Here is a 17,808-nt window from a genome sequence, read left to right as displayed (position 1 = left end):
ACTAGGTATTAATCAAGCCAGACAAGGGCAGCAAAACATCCACGGGTGTAGAAGATTTCTCTCAAAACTGGGGGGGGTGAGGTTCTAAGCCTCACCTCTGTTGGCCCTCATTTTCTCACCTGATGGCCCCCCTGCGACTGTGCCTGTCTTAGGTTGTTCCTCCCTTGAGGAATCTTACCCGTCTCTGGCTAACCAGCCATCTTCCGGGGCCATACAGGGGAATGTAGTCACATTATTTGTCTTGGTTAACTAACTTGTTACCTGAGTCAAGCTGCTTCATCAGCTTGGTCCAGTTACTACTGCGTGACTTGGGGCAACATATGGAACCTCTCTTTGTATCAGTTCCCTCATGTAGCAATTCCTTCCTCACAAGGTTGTTGGAAATATTGAAATAGTGGGCGAGAAGCACAAAAGTGTGAAAGTCGGCACTCAGGGAATGGGCTTCAATTCTGACCTTTTCCTGGGTCTCTCTCATCTGGTCTCTTACCCAAAGTAGTATCGCTTGTGGTCGTAAGGGTGCAGACTCTGGTGCCAGGACCAGACTGCGAGAGTCTGAAGTCCTGCTTTGCTACCTGCTAGTTATGCAACTTTGGAAAGTGGCTTAACTTTTCAGTACTCACTTTCTTCATCGATAAACTAGGAATGATTGTAATACCTACCTCATAGGGTTGTCCTGATGATTAAGAGAGTAAATACAACTCACAACAGAGCCTGAAACGAAGTATATAAATGTTTAAGAGTATGATTAGACCTCAGGATCCTCATTCAAAAAAGCATTACGCTTTAAGGTGCTTGGAGCCTCTGTGACTTTGCAACCACAGTTGGAACAGCCAATGGCTCCCTTCTCTTTCTCTGCAGGAGTCATTAACCCAATCTCACACTGGGCCTCTTCACACCTCCTTCAGGCTTCACTTCGCCATTGGTGGTCTGCAGTCACTCTTCCGGGTGCTTGCCAGGTGGGTCTTGGGTTTTCCTCCACCTCAGTGGCCAATGAGGAAGCAGAGGTTTTCCCAAGGGTGCAGAGGCGGCTCCACAGTCTGTCTTTCACCACCACCGAGCCCCACGGGATGCCCCGTTTGACTTGAAGCTCCCCAGACTGTGAGGTGGGACTCTGGAGCTGACTGAAAGACCAGGGATGGGGTGTGGCGTGGTTACTACCCAAAGGTAGCCTTTCTTCAGGGGAGATGATCTGAGGTTCCTGGACCTCAGATTGAGTCCCTTCTGAGCCTAGAGATGTGAGGTCGAGATCGCGAGTGGTTTCCTACGGAACTAACACACCCACTCCCTTCAGTCCTCTCGTTTTCCGTTTCCTCAAGGGACCACAAACTGCGCTGGCCTAAACCAACCCCGGCGGGCACATTTTTCCTCTTCCTCCCTCTGTAACCTGTCGCTATCACACACCGCTTTGTGCACATCCTCTAACAGCCACTCACTGGGGGCCGGGCCGCACTCCTCTCCTCACCTGCACCGCCGGCTCCGCAGGGGCCTCTCCCACCCTGTTGGGAGTTTAGTGAGAGGGGTTCGCGTGCACCGACAGCACCTTCACGAGCACTGCTCTACCCCGCCGGAGGGCCAGGTGCGGGCAAAGCGCATGCGGAGACTCCCGGCACCGCTCCATCCCGGAAAATGTGCCGAGGGGGTGGTGACGCGAGGCTGAACCTGTACATCTCCGTGCCCTCCGCCCTCCTTCCTGTCGCTGGGTCTCGTTTTCCCTCATTCAGTCATCTATAGGACAGGCCCATATTGGAGTCTTAGTGTGAATCCTTCTGTGTAGCTAGCAATCCCTCTAATAAAACGAAGGAGGAAATGACAAGCATAATGAATGTAAGGTGATTTTGCTTAGACTGGGTGCTGCCTGAACTTCGCCATCCGATCCTTGGTTCCAGAGTCTTTTCCTCCCCACCTGGAAGTGGCAGAAGTATAAAAGGAACTTGCCTTCTGCCCTAGCCCCTTTGCCAGGCCCTGCCTGTGATGCGGACCAGGGTCTCCCCACTATGCCCCACACCGCAACCTTTGGGACATTGTCACATGGCCCAAGTGCCTAGGGTAGAGGGCACAGCACTGTTATGGGCTGAGTTTGTTCTGGGTTCTTGTCCCCTCTACAACAAAGAATTGAAAGTCAGAGACACAATAGGGAAGCAGAGCGAAAAGTTTTATTTGAATACAGCGGAGGGAGGAGTGGGCCAGAACCCAGGTAGTCAAAGGACCCGAACTTTTAGGGGAGGGTCTATGTATTACCACCTAGTTGGGAGGTTGATTGACAGGGTGATGTCATTTGATTGACAGCTCTTAGTTACACACCCATTCTTCTTGGTGCACATCTTTCCCAAAATGCACGTAGAAAAGCCACAGTTTTGTTTTAATGAGATTATGAGAAGGCTTGGTTTGGGTGGTTCTTAATTTTGCTGGATTGCACCGGGTTGGGACCTAGTTAGGACCGGTTTGGCCTGGTCCCAATAGGCAAGAAGTTATCTCCCTTCAAAGCGTTTGTTGTCTTCACGTGCAACCGCCTACTTGGGCAGAGTTTGGACAGCTTTTTTTTCCTTAAACTTCATCCTCCCCTTGCTGGGCTGCTCATGTCTATCTTTCCACCTAACAGCACTAAGCACCACCGTTGCCACTGACTGACCTTCTGTGGCCGACCTAATACTCGGGGATAAAGTGAGTATCCCTATTCCCACTTCCTGACGGAGGAAATTGAGGCTGGGAGACGAAGACGACTTGACGCAGGTCCCACAGTTGCCCCTTCAGTGGGGGCATGGACAAGACTGATTACAGACACTGCCTCTAAAGCCTTGCACCCAGAATAGGCATCCCCACGCTGCGGACCCCCCACTTCTAGGTGCTGCCTGGTCACACTAGGGGGTTTCACTGGCAACAACCGACCGGCCCAGGCTGACTCATTTCCCCTGCAGTAGTTTATTCTGTTCCAAGTCTTTCCTAACTCTACCAGGGTCGGCCCGGAGTAGAAGGGACTATCAGAATCTCTCCTTGGTCCTCCCAATTTGGGGCCCAGCCCCAAGATGGAGAGCTGGGAGGCCCAGAGAGGGCCAAAACCCGGGTATCGGCCTCTGACCACAGGCAGGCAGGCCGTGGTCCTCCGCGCCACCCGCATTAGGAGGAGGGACAGTGAGAGTCCCGGAGGGAGAAACATGGTTCCGCCAGCATTACCGCAGCCTCCCTCTTCCAGGCTTCTGTCCCCTGCAGGGCGGCGGCTGTCACTACTCGCCCTGATGCTGGCCAGCTCCCGGTTCCTCGTCTTCATTCCTATCTGCTTGCTTTCCTGCCTTTCTTCCGGCTGTCCACATCCCCTTCTCTTCCTCCCCCATTTCCTCCCTTGCTCCCGCCCTCTTTGCTTTCCTTGACCTCCAAATAACCGGAATAGGGTCGCATCCTCCCATTCCTCCTCTCCCTTCCAAAGAACCCCCAGCTGCTCCTATAATGTCTTCGCTAAGCCTGTGGTTGACTCTCAGCTTTCTAGCTCGCCTGCTGAATGGATGTATAAACCATGAAAGTAATTCTTCCAAGGCTGGGAAGGGAAGGCGGATATAAGTGGAACTGACACTGTGTAGTGATCACAACACTTGATTCCAATAAATGGTGCAGGTTGATGGCGATGTCACACATACACATTCATTCACTCAACAAACGCCACCATCTGTTCTGCACCAGGCCCTGCAGGGCCTACAAGGACACAGAGACCAGAGTAGCTCTCTGGAGCTCTCAGGGGGCTAAGTATTGGTTCAGAGGTGGCATACAGAGCTGTGGAAGCCTGAGGAGGGGCATCTCGCTATCCTGGGGGTTATCTGTGGTGTAGGGTTGCCAGGTTTACCAATAAAAATACAGGAAGCCCACGCAGATGCAAATTTCAAATAAATAGAAAAATAATTTTAGTATAAGTATGTCCCAAATGTTGCATGGGTGATACACTAAAAATTCATTGTTTTTTTATCTGTAATTCAAATTTAATTACTTAGCATCCTGTGTCTCATCTGGCAGCCCTATTTGTTGCAGGGTGGAAATCAAGTCATGCATTGTTGCTGGTATCAAGTCATACAGTGTTATACAGGCTGAAGTCAGTCAGCAGGCAGCAAATTATGGAGAGCCTTGAAAGTGAAGGAGAACCACTGAAAAGGTTTTAAGTAAGGTGGAGGGAGGCAACATCATAACATAAAATTTGAGTTTTAGGATGAAGAGGCTTCTGCTGGCTTCTTGCCCCTTTCAGTGGGATCTGATCAGTTGCTATAGTACAGACAAGAGATTAGGGGTGGTGATAATAGGAAGATAGGAGAGAGGCTGTGCTAGACTCAAGAGGTATGCAGGAGTTAAGTCAGGATTTGGCAATTAATTAGATGGAGTGAAGTGGGCATCAGTCCCAGGGTCCAGCTTGGGTGTCTGGGAAGACGGTGTTGCTATTGACAGAGACAGAAGGTTTAGGTGTAAATGATTGAGTTTAGGAGATATTTTAGAGGTGCCTAAGGGACATCTGGTGTAGAGAGGCCAGCGTATGATTGGCTATCTCATTCTGCAGTTCAGTGGAGAAGGTGAGTTGGAGGTAGAGATCGGGAAGTCCTCAGCAGAGAGGCGTTAGTGAAACCAGGAGATGGATGAGCTCCCCAGAAAGGGAGCAGAAGAAAAGAAACCCAGGGAGAAGACCAAGAAGAAACAGTTAGGGAAGTAGGAGGAACCAGGAGAGTGAGGTGTCATGGAAGCCAAGAGGGGGTTTCTAGGAGGAAGAAGTGATGACCATGTCAAATGCAGCCAGTAAGTTCTGATTACACAAAGGCTAAAGAATGGCCATTGATTTGGTCAATGGGAAAGTCATCATGACCTTAGGCTGCTATCACACAGGCTCATTCAGACGTCAGTCCCATTTGTTCAAATGGTAAACCTTCAGCTAGCTTGCACCCTCAGCATGCCTCCAGATGCTCACCACAGTCATTCTCCCTGCACGATCCTTCCGAATTTAAGCCATTCATTCAAACTGTGCCCCTACTCACTCAGATACAGGCACTTATTTGGGTACTCTCCATACTCATCACTCAGGTCCTTTATATTTGCCAGTGTCACCTCAGAGCCAGCCAGAGTCAGTGCAGCTGTCTTAACATGGGTAACTGGAGGCACCCATAGGGGTTAAATGGGTTATCTTGTGGCTTTTGTCTCCCAGGAGTGAAGACCACCTTTGTTTTTCTCTCACCTCCTGGTAGGGTTAATAACCCCTGTGGGTTGTGAAGTAATGCTGGCTGTTGCTGGTTCTGGTGTTCCTGACATGCCTCTTTGCTCCCCTGGCCCTCATGCACCCGAATTGATGAATATCTGTTGCGTGCAAAAGTTGTTTATTCTGTTCCTTATTTTCTAATGATCTTGAGACAGAGGTGCCAACAATAAGAGAAGGTACTCAATGGCATAAATCCCCAAGCAAATGATAGGGGCTGAGACCCAGAGTCCAGTGGGAAGGGCAAGCTCCAAACAGGGTCTATTTTCCCTGAGACCCAAGGAAAGGATAGTGTAGGTAGAGACAATGTTGGAGGTGACGAGAGAAGAGGCATTCACCAAATTGCCTCCATTTACTCTAAACACATGAGTTCTTAACCCAAGTTCCACAGCCCCTTTGGAGTCTGTAGAGAGAATTCAAGGAGCCCATCATGGACTTGGATTGGGCAGGGGAGGGGGAATTGCATCTTTATTTTCACTCCAACAGAAATGTAGCATGTCCTCCTAGGGGATGTGGGTAACAAGTTACAGTAGAATTAGCAGTGCCTGTGGCTTTGTCACTAATAGAAATCAGATTTTCATAGCATAGCATGGTTGTTGCAAATCTCTCAAAATAACATCACTATTTTGAAATCATGGTAGTCATTAGATCTGTAGATGAGCTTGCTATTTAATATATTAAAAGCAGCACATACATCATGCATTACAGATGTCTTATTGTTTTGGTAATTGTATGTCTTTTGTAATCCTATTTCTCTTATGCATGCATTATTCTGGGAAGGAACTCCTTAGACTTCACCAGACTGCCAGAGGTGTCGGCAACATAAAAAAGGCTAAGAGGGATCACGGGAAGATAGCGGCATGAGTAGTTCAGAGGAAATCCCCTCCCCAAAACATGTATATTTACGAAAATGCAATAAATACAACTATTCCTAAAAGAGACACCAGTGGATGCAGTACAACAGCCAGGATACATCTACATCTGCGAGAACTCAGCATCACACAAAGAGGGTAAGATACAAGCCACGGCCAGGCGGGACCCAAAGGCTCCCCCACCCCAAAACCTGGCGTTGGAACGGGGAGGGAGTGAAAGCCCAGGACTGCTAAACAACCAGCTCTAGAAATCCACACCCGGAACGCAGACACAAGGTGCACGGGGTGCTGGATATTAGAGAAATGAAAAAGCAAAACCTGTGGGCAGGTCCCCACAACCGGCGCCCCTGAGACAAAAGAAAAGCGAGTGCTTTCTGCAAGTCTTAAAGAGACAGGGACCCCATAGCTGGACGAAGTTGTCCTGGCAGCTGGGAATACCGGGGAAACTTAGGCACCCTAAACGGAGGCAGTGCAGCTCTGAAGCCTGCCAGTCGTTCCTACACCTGGCGCGAACCCCGACACACCGGCCCAGTAGCAGGAGAGTGGGAGCGCGTGCCAGGGGCGGAAGCTCTGGAAGGAACCGAGAACAGATCCGTGCGCCACAGGAGAGGCTTGTGCTAGCCCGCAGCGGCGCGACCGAACAGCCCGGGCGCGGCTCGCGCGCACCGGCAGCAGTGAAGCCAGAGCCCGGTAAAAGCCTGCGCGGAAAAGCCCCGCGCGCACCTGCAGCAGAGCCAGAGGGAGCAGGCGCGCTCCCAGGAGCCAACCGGAATCTCAGCCCAACGCACAGCCGCCCGGGCCAGACCCAAAGGCCGCTGCTGCCACACAGCTGCCCAGCAGGGTCGCTTGCACGGAGGAGCGCACCTGGAATGCCTGCCACTCCCCGCAGGGCTCTGAGCAGCTCTGACGGACACCCCGCCCACAGCAGCTTAGGAGATTATCCCTGTGGCTGCTCCAGGAGTGCAGGTAGCCGTCACAGGCAGTGGAGAAGGGCAAGGCATCCAGCAAGCAGGAACTTTCTTCTCCCAGTGGAAAAACTGGCAACCTGCCTACAGCCACTGCTATCACCATGAAAAGGCAAAAAAAATCTGGTCCAGTCCAAGATAGTAACAGCTGAGAAAGGATCTGCACAGGCAGACCTAACCAGTCTCCCTGAAAAAGAATTCAAAATAAAAATCATAAACATGATGACAGAGCTGCAGAGAAATATGCAAGAGCTAAGGGATGAAGTCCGGAGGGAGATTACAGACATCCAGAGAGAGATCACAGATGTCTGGAGGAAGATTACAGAAGTGAAACAAACTCTGGAAGGATTTATAAGCAGAACGGATAAGATGCAAGAAGCCATTGATGGAATAGAAACCAGAGAACAGGAATGCATAGAAACTGATGCAGAGAGAGATAAAAGGATCTCCAGGAATGAAACAATATTAAGAGAACTGTGTGACCAATCCAAAAGGAACAATATCCGCATTATAGGGCTACCAGAGGAAGAAGAGAGAGAGAGAAAAAGGGATAGAAAGTGTCTTTGAAGAAATAATTGCTGAGAACTCCCTCAAACTGGGGGAGGAAATAGTTGCTCAGACTATAGAGGCACACAGAACTCCCGAAGGACGGGACCCAAAGAGGACAACACCAAGACACATAATAATTAAAATGGCAAAGATCAAGGACAGGGACAGAGTATTAAAGGCAGCCAGAGAGAGTAAAAAGGTAACCTACAAAGGAAAACCCATCAGCTATCATCAGACTTCTCAACAGAAACATTACGAGCCAGAAGAGAATGGAATGATATATTTAATGCAATGAAACAGAAGGGCCTTGAAACAAGGGTACTGTATCCAGCACAATTATCATTTAAATATGAAGGAGGGATTAAACAATTCCCAGACAAGCAAAAGTTGAGGGAATTTTCCTCCCACAAACTACCTCTACAGGGTATCTTAGAGGGACTGCTCTAGATGGGAGCACTCCTAAAAAGAGCACAGAACAAAACACCCAACATATGAAGAATGGAGGAGGAGGAAAAAGAAGGGAAAGAAATAATCATCAGACTCTGTTTATAACAGTTCAATAAGCGAATGAGGTCAGACAGTAAGGTAGTAAACAAGCTAACCTTGAACCTTTGGTAACCACAAATCTAAAGCCTGCAATGGCAATAAGTACATATCTTTCAATAATCACCCTAAATGTAAATGGACTGAATGCACCAATCAAAAGATACAGAGTAATAGAATGGATAAAAAAGCAAGACCCATCTATATGCTACTTACAAGAGACTCACCTCAAACCCAAAGACATGCACAGATTAAAAGTCAAGGGTTGGAGAAAGATATTTCACGCAAACAACAGAGAGAAAAAAGCAGGTGTTGCAATACTAGTATCAGACAAAATAGACTTCAAAATAAAGAAAGTAACAAGAGATAAAGAAGGACATTAGATAATGACAAAGGGCTCAGTCCAACAAGAGGATATAACCATTATAAATATGTAAGCACCCAATACAGGAGCACCAATATATGAGAAACAAATACTAACAGAATTAAATGAGGAAATAGAATGCAATGCATTCATTTTGGGAGACTTTAACACACCACTCACCCCAAAGGACAGATCCACCAGACAGAAAATAAGTAAGGACACAGAGGCACTGAACAACACAATAGAACAGATGGACCTAATAGACATCTACAGAAATATACATCCAAAAGCAACAGGATACACATTCTTCTCAAGCGCACATGGAACATTCTCCAGAATAAACCACATACTAGGCCACAAAAAGAAACTCAGTAAATTCCAAAATACTGAAATCCAACAAGCCAACTTTTCAGACCACAAAGGTATAAAACTAGAAATAAATTGTACAAAGAAAGCAAAAAGGCTCACAAACACATGGAGGCTTAACAACATGCTCCTAAATAATCAATGGATCAATGACCAAATAAAAATGGAGATCCAGCAATATATGGAAACAAATGACAACAATAATACAAAGCCCCAACTTCTGTGGGACATAGCAAAAGCAGTCTTAAGAGGAAAGTACATAGCAATCCAGGCATATTTAAGGAAGGAAAAACAATCCCAAATGAATAGTCTAATGTCACAATTATTGAAATTGGAAAATTAAGAACAAATGAGGCCTAAGGTCAGCAGACAGAGGGACATAATAAAGATCAGAGAAGAAATAAATAAAATTGAGAAGAATAAAACAATAGAAAAAATCAATGAAACCAAGAGCTGGTTCTTTGAGAAAATAAACAAAATAGATAAGCCTCTGGCCAGACTTATTAAGAGAAAAAGAGAATCAACACACATCAACAGAATTAGAAATGAGAAAGGAAAAATCATGACGGACCCCACAGAAATACAAAGAATTATTAGAGAATACTATGAAAACCTATATGCTAACAAGCTGGAAAACCTAGGAGAAATGGACAACTTCCTAGAAAAATACAACCTTCCAAGACTGACCCAGAAAGAAACAGAAAATCTAAACAGAGCAATTAACAGCAATGAAATTGAATTGGTAATCAAAAAACTACCCAAGAAAAAAACCCCCAGGCCAGATGGATTTACCTCGGAATTTTATCAAACATACAGAGAAGACATAACACCCATTCTCCTTAAAGTTTTCTAAAAAATAGAAGAGGAGGGAATACTCCAAAATACATCACCCTAATACCAAAATCAGGCAAAGACCCCACCAAAAAAGAAAACTACAGACCAATATCCCTGATGAATGTAGATGCAAAAATACTCAACAAAATATTAGCAAACCGAATTCAAAAATACATCAAGAGGATCATACACCATGACCAAGTTGGATTCATCCCAGGGATGCAAGGGTGGTACAACATCCAAAAATCCGTCAACATTATCCACCACATCAACAAAAAGAAGGACAAAAACCACATGATCATCTCCATAGATGCTGAAAAAGCATTCAACAAAATTCAACATCCATTCATCATAAAAACTCTCAACAAAATGGGCATAGAGGGCAAGTACCTCAACATAATAAAGGCCATGTATGATAAACCCACAGCTAACATCATACTGAACGGCGAGAGGCTGAAAGCTTTTCCTCTGAGATCGGGAAGAAGACAGAGATGCCCACTCTCCCCACTGTTATTCAACGTAGTACTGGAGGTCCTAGCCACGGCAATCAGACAAAACAAAGAAATACAAGGAATCCAGATTGGTAAAGAAGAAGTTAAACTGTCACTATTTGCAGATGACATGATATTGTACATAAAAAACCCTAAAGACTCCACTCCAAAACTACTAGAACTAATATCGGAATTCAGCAAAGTTGCAGGATACAAAATTAACACACAGAAATCTGTAGCTTTCCTATACACTAACAATGAAGTAATAGAAAGAGAAATCAGGAAAACAATTCCATTCACAATAGCATCAAAAAGAATAAAATACCTAGGAATAAACCTAACCAAGGAAGTGAAAGACCTATACCCTGAAAACTACAAGACACTCTTAAGAGAAATTAAAGAGGTCACTAACAAATGGAAACTCATCCCATGCTCGTGGCTAGGAGAATTAATATCGTCAAAATGGCCATCCTGCCCAAAGCAATATACAGATTCGATGCAATCCCTATCAAATTACCAACAGCATTCTTCAATGAACTGGAACAAATAGTTCAAAAATTCATATGGAACCGTCAAAGACCCCAAATAGCCAACGCAATCCTGAGAAGGAAGAATAAAGTGGGGGGGGGATCTCACTCCCCAACTTCAAGCTCTACTACAAAGCCACAGTAATCAAGACAGTTTGGTACTGGCACAAGAACAGAGCCACAGACCAGTGGAACAGAATAGAGACTCCAGACATTAACCCAAACATATATGGTCAATTAATATTTGATAAAGGAGCCATGGACATACAATGGGGAAATGACAGTCTCTTCAACAGACAGTGCTGGCAAAACTGGACAGCTACATGTAAGAGAATGAAACTGGATCACTGTCTAACCCCATACACAAAAGTAATCACCAAATGGATCAAAGACCTGAATGTAAGTCATGAAACCATAAAATTCTTAGAAAAAAAACATAGGCAAAAATCCCATGGACATAAACTTGAGTGACTTCTTCATGAACATATCTCCCTGGGCAAGGGAAACAAAGGCAAAAATGAACAAGTGGGACTATATCAAGCTAAAAAGCTTCTGTACAGCAAAGGACACCATCAACAGAACAAAAAGGTATCCTACAGTATGGGAGAACATATTCATAAATGACAGATCTGATAAAGGATTGACATCCAAAATATATAATGAGCTCACATGCCTCAACAAACAAAAAGCAAATAATCCAATTAAAAAATGGGCAGAGGAGCTGAATAGACAGTTCTCTAAAGAAGAAATCCAGATGGCCAACAGGCACATGAAAAGATGCTCCACATCGCTAATCATCAGAGAAATGCAAATTAAAACCACAATGAGATATCACCTCACACCAGTAAGGATCGCCATCATCGAAAAGACAAACAACAACAAATGTTGGCGAGGTTGTGGTGGAAGGGGAACCCTCCTACACTGCTGGTGGGAATGTAAACTAGTTCAACCATTGTGGAAAGCAGTATGGAGGTTCTTCCGAATGCTCAAAATAGAAATACCATTTGACCCAGGAATTCCACTTCTAGGAATTTACCCTAAGAACGCAGCACTCCAGTTTGAAAAAGACAGATGCACCCCTATGTTTATCGCTGCACTGTTTACAATAGCCAAGATATGGAAGCAACCTAAATGTCCATCAGTAGATGAATGGATAAAGAAGAGGTGGTACATATACACAATGGAATATTGAGGAGCCATAAGAAAAAAACAGATCCTACCATTCGCAACAACATGGATGGAGCTAGAGGGTATTATGCTCAGTGAAATAAGACAAGCAGAGAAGGACAAGTACCAAATGATTTCACTCATACATGGAGTATAAGAACAAAGGAAATCTGAAGGAACAAAACAGCAGCAGAATCACAGAATCCAAGAATGGACTAATAGTTACCAAAGGGAAGGGCACTGGGGACAATGGGTGGGAAGGGAGGGATAAGGGTGGGGAAAAAGAAAGAGGGCATTACGATTAGCATGTATAGTGCATGGGGGGCACAGGGAGGGCTGCACAACACAGAGAAGACAAGTAGTGATTTTACAGCATCTTACTATGCAGATAGACAGTGACTGTGAAGGGGTATATAGAGGGGACTTGGTGAAAGGGGGAACCTAGTAAACATAATGTTCTTTCTGTAATTGTAGATTAATGATACCAAAATAAAATAAATAAATAAATAAATAAATAAAAAGGGGGGAAAAAAAGGTTAAGAGACACTGCTCTGAAAAGTAACCATAGCTGTCATTTACACTGCTCTTGGAAATGCATGGTTCTGTTCTAAGTAGCTTTTTCTTATGCAGTTGTTACCTTATTTATTCTGAAGAATCCTACAGGGCAAATCCTTCGATTATACCCATTTTATGGAAGAGGAAACTGGGGCACAACAGTTAGGTAACTTGCCCAAGGTCATTCAGCTAGTAAATTATGGAGCTAAGATTCAAACCCTGGCCTCTGGCTTTAGAGTCTGTTCTGAAAAGGCAAGGAGTTGAATGGGTAGAATGACAAGAGGCAAATGCATTGAGGGTGCCAGCAAGGATGGGTAAAGAAAGGGGGAATGAGAGAGGATCTAGACTGGTCAGAAGAAAAGTAGGAAGAGGCTACTAGGCTGGAAGAAAATGGAAGGGCCCACAGAACAGAGTTCAGGGAGCTAAAATTAGTAATGAGAGGAGACCCAAGATGACTGGGAGAACATGGTCAGAGTGAGAACTGTGGTGGGTAGATGCCAGCAAGGTGGGGGAGTCATTCCAGGGCATGACATCACAAGGTTAATTATGTGGCCTTAGACAGAGCTGGTTAAAGTAGAGAGGAGGTGAAGTTCCCTGGAGTTGAGCAGATGAAGGAATCATGAAGCTGAACCCACAGATTCTCCCAAGATTGATCGATTGGTTGATTGGTTCATTCGTATTGAGTGTCTAGTACATGCCAGGCAGTGTTTTTGGCAATGGGTCGCTGAGAAGTGAAGCAGCAGGCCAAGCGCCTGCCGCCATGAGGCTTACCTTCCAGCAGGGGGAGAAGTACACAAACACTCACAGCAACGAGGGCTGGCTAGACACAGCTCAAAAGCCTTCAGGCATGATTCCACAATGCTCAAAGTTCTGAGAAGCAAAAGGTTGTTTTTTCATACCTTGGAGCCCAAACTCATTAGGTGACAAGATCTGACCTGAAGCAGCGTAAGGCTATTTCTAGTCTTGATTCACACTTGCACCAATTTTCATACTTTTCACTCTAGAAATATTAATGTTTAATTTTAAGTGATGCTCCAGACCTTTCTCCATAGTTATTTAATATAGGGTATATGCAGTAAATAGAGTCACATAACAGTATATGTCTTCCTTTCTAAAACTGAAAAAATTCTGAATTCCAAACGCATCTGGCCCTAAGGTTGGAAAAAAGATTATGGAAAAAGTGCTATGCAGCGAATTCAAATATGCAACGGGTTTGTTCACAAACAGGTCCCCATACAAGGAGGGCAAGGAAAGATCAAAGACAGAGGCAGGCTACTCCAAATGGGTATGAGGCAGGTTTAATAAGCAAGGGAACTTACACGAGAGGCTTGTCTTGGGTGGTCACAAGTAGATCTCTGCACTAGCCTTCCAAATCTTAAAAGTTTATATTGAAGCCTTAATTGGAGTTAGTCACTTATTCAGTCCAGATGGTCTTAACAACACTTTACTTCCTTACGACTGTTCTTGAAAGCTCTAGCTGTGGAAATGGTAGGGAGAGCATACATTCCAAGAACAAGGGAGAGGGTGAGGAGTGCAGATTGTCCAGGTCCAGTTCATGGGTCAGCCGGTCGTTACATCACATCCCCATGACTTCTTTCAACACAGCGGGATAATAACTAGGTTATTGAGTGGTCAGGGAGAGAAGGTGACATTCAAGCTTAATTCTGGATGACAAAAAAATGGCAGTCATGCAAAGATCAGGGGGAGAGCATTACAAGCAGAGGGAATAGCTAATGCAAAGATGAACACAAACAGGCCACTGTGGCTGGAGCATATTGATGAAGAGTTCTATAAATTACTGAGAGGACTTCACGTAGTCAGAGAGATTGTGAATATGGTACTAAATTCTTTGATGAATATGATGTAGTGACTGTGAGTATGGCGGTTGTGGTGGTTGTCAACAACTTGGAGTCCCAGAGGGAAGTCATCCTGGGTGGGAAAGCACAGGGGAGAGACTTCAGATAGAGGAAACATAAGGCTGATTGGGGCTGAAAAATCAGACTACGGTTTATTGCCTAATGACCTTGGTTTGGGGAAAAGTATAGTAGGAAATCAGATTAAGTAGTTTAGGTGGGCTCAAGATTCTAATTAGGATGCTGGTTTAAAGATGTTCTAGGATGACAAAAGGCCTAGGTCTTAAATGACAGTCTCTGGTTGAGGTTCAATCCTCAATGTGTGATCTAGGACTTTGGCTTTAAAACAGGTTAGATACAGACAGAAGGCAACAGCAAAGGTTGAATTGATAAAAGATGTTTTTGCTTCTCTGTTTATGCCTCCCTGGGCTTGGGCTTCTCTGCAGCTCTCAGAATGTCTGTCTCCTAGTGGCTTTCCACATCCATATCTCTGCGACCCTACCTGGCATCTCTGTTCTTCTCAATCTCTTCCTCAACATATTTTTCTCTAGTGGTTCTCATAATCTCCATCTTTGGATATCCATGTCTGTGTCTCAGAATCTGGTACTCTCTTCCGTCCTTTGTGTCTGTACTATAATTATCTTTTTTTCAAGTGAACTGTGCCGTTCTGGAAGGCATGAACCTTTTAATATTCCTCTGGGGACCCCAGGGCCCCGCGCAGAGCCTGGCATATAGGAGTCTCTCTGATATTTTTATACTTGAATGAGGGCTTTTCTGAGTAAGGGACACACTCTCGTTCTCCAGTCGCGGAGCTGGCCGCCTGCCCAAAGGCCGGCCAGAGAGTCTGGCGGAGAGTGTGGTGGTATTGCGCTGCTGCTACTGGGCTCTTTCCCCCACGTAAAATAACTGGGAGCACGTTGCCAGGGCCCCGCCCTCTCGGTAGGGGACCCAAGCAGCTGGCATTCGCCCCAGCGCCCCGCACCGCCGACCGCTTCCTTGCCGGCCCCGCCCCGCGACACCGCCTCGGCCAATCAGCTATTGCACGACAGTCCGGCCCGTGCGGAAGCCTGGGCAAGATGGCTGCTGCGTGGAGGAGCGTGAAGGTATCCAGGTTTTCGCCCCTGCTGCTGCTTGCCCCGCTGCACCGGCTGGGACAGTGCGGCCGTGGAACTGGGGAAAAGAGATCGGTGCAGGAGAAAGGGTCACACTTATTTAGGCCTGGTATTGCGGCGGTTGGGCGCGGGACGGGAAGGTCAGTTGTCTGCAGCACAGTCTGAGTTGACTGGATGGGCCGCCCAAGGATGAGACGAGACACTCAGAGGTCCCATCGGGCAGGAGAGGAGGCACATCTGGGCCACATTGCAGGGGTGACTAGGAGCCTCCCTTGCAGATGCCTGGAGAACGGACAGATGATAGGGTGGGGGTGGGCTGCACAGTGTAGTGGGTTGACCATACCCCTCTTCGCAGGGCCTGGTTGCCGTAATAACTGGAGGAGCCTCGGGCCTTGGCTTGGCCACAGCGGAGCGACTTGTGGGTCAGGGAGCTGCCGCACTGCTTCTGGACCTGCCCAGTTCAGATGGGGAGGCCCAGGCCAAGAAGTTAGGGAAGAACTGTGCCTTTGCCCCAGCCGACGTAAGTGGGGTCTCCTCAGCTCTCCCAGGGGACGCATGAGGTCACAGGCACTGCATCTGAATCCATGGGGGTGGATCCCCTCCCATAAGGGTGCTGTCTCTGTGGGCGGTGGATCCATCTCCTTGTCCCTTTTGTCCTGAGCTGTTTGTCAAGTGCTGTGGGAGCACCCGTAGTAAGGAATGTCCTGTCAGGACTCACAATAACAGCAATGGAGATTGGACATATCAGAATCTCCTGGAGGATATCCTGTAATTTTATATTTTACAAAGTCAAAAGTCTTTTTAAGAAACAAGCTACAGAAAGTAAAGCTTGATGAAATTATATTAGGTAGGGCACAAAAAACCTAGTTTCTCTTCATATCAGTAATTCTCAAAACTGCTCTAATCCACGGCAACTGAGAATCTCCAGAGCTGTGTGAGTTTATCAGAAGAGGGTATAGATTTGAAGAACATTTGAACACTGCTCAACAGTACCTAACATTTTCATCTTTGCCCTACTCTCAAGTTGCCACTTGATTACACAATTCTGTTGGCACTCAAGACTGGCCCTGCCCTCCCTTCCCCTCCCCCAGGTTTAGTGGTGAGTGTGTGCTGGGAGGTGAATAACTCTTCCCTTTGAAAAGGTGACCTCGGAGAAGGACGTGCAAGCAGCTCTGACTCTAGCAAAAGAAAAGTTTGGCCGTGTGGATGTGGCAGTCAACTGTGCAGGCATTGCTCTGGCCATCAAGACATATAACTTAAAGAAGAACCAGGCCCATGCCTTAGAGGATTTCCAGCAAGTTCTCAATGTAAGGCCTTGGAGGTTCTCTAGGGGCAGGAGTAAGAGGTATCTGATTGTGGGTGCCCCCAAAGCTTTTAGGGGACAAAAGGCTGCCTCTGCCTCAGTTCCCACACCTGTCTCTACTCGTCTCCAGGTGAATCTCATGGGCACCTTCAATGTGATCCGCCTGGTGGCTGGTGAGATGGGTCAAAATGAACCAGACCAGGGAGGCCAACGCGGGGTCATAATCAACACTGCCAGTGTGGCTGCCTTTGAGGGCCAGGTGTGTAGTCAGGGACAAGGCTTGTGCCTCTTTGGTGACTTGTTGGGGCCCTCCCACCTATGACCTCCATTCCTTCTCCAGGTTGGACAAGCTGCGTACTCTGCTTCCAAGGGGGGCATAGTGGGCATGACACTGCCCATTGCTCGGGATCTGGCTCCCATGGGTATCCGGGTGATGACCATTGCTCCAGGTAGACGTATCCTCTCTCTACCACACCTGGGATTGAGTGGGATCCATGGGCATTGAGAGAGGAAAGTATCTACCACCTAAGCAGCAACAGCCCATCATCTCTGGGCATAGGGAATCACCACAGGTCCAGCTAAGGTGAGAAAGGATTGGGGAAATATGAAAGCAAGGGTGGATTTCTGACTCTGGCTGTCTCATCTAGGCCTGTTTGGCACCCCACTGCTGACCAGCCTCCCAGAAAAAGTACGCAACTTCCTGGCCAGCCAGGTGCCCTTCCCTAGTCGACTGGGTGACCCTGCTGAGTATGCTCATCTGGTACAAGCCATCATCGAGAACTCATTCATCAATGGAGAGGTCATCCGGCTGGATGGGGCCATCCGTATGCAGCCTTGATGGAGAGGGCAGAGAACATGAGCTCCTCTGCTGCTGCTTGCCCTGCAGTCCTGTACTCCACCTTGGGAGGAAACTCAGTGGCCATTTTGTAACTGCCCACTTGTCACACTATGTGCCTAATAAAGTCTTATTTCTCACAGAGAGTGGGAAGCACTGTGTGCTGGGGGAACTCACGTGGGGAAGAAAGACCAATGGGTGAAGACTGACAGCATCAGATGCTCAGAGCCCAGGGGTGGGGCAGGAAAGGCAGCACC

The 17,808-nt window shown here is 46.6% G+C and overlaps 1 protein-coding gene across 1 annotated transcript; it reads left to right on the top strand.

The window, feature by feature from the left end:
• Positions 1 to 15,253: 15,253 nt before the first annotated feature.
• On the top strand, positions 15,254 to 17,697 carry HSD17B10 (hydroxysteroid 17-beta dehydrogenase 10). Its single transcript, XM_036919071.2, has 6 exons — positions 15,254 to 15,404; positions 15,769 to 15,933; positions 16,556 to 16,720; positions 16,847 to 16,975; positions 17,057 to 17,165; positions 17,364 to 17,697. The coding sequence occupies exons 1-6, from the start codon at positions 15,378 to 15,380 to the stop codon at positions 17,552 to 17,554; spliced, it is 786 nt and encodes a 261-aa protein (XP_036774966.2). The 5' UTR covers positions 15,254 to 15,377; the 3' UTR covers positions 17,555 to 17,697.
• Positions 17,698 to 17,808: the final 111 nt, after the last annotated feature.

This window comes from Manis pentadactyla, chromosome X, assembly GCF_030020395.1.
Source record: "Manis pentadactyla isolate mManPen7 chromosome X, mManPen7.hap1, whole genome shotgun sequence".
NCBI lineage: Eukaryota > Metazoa > Chordata > Mammalia > Pholidota > Manidae > Manis > Manis pentadactyla.
The sequence above is the reverse complement of the archived record's forward strand: the minus strand, read 5'-3'. Positions and strand labels throughout refer to the sequence as shown.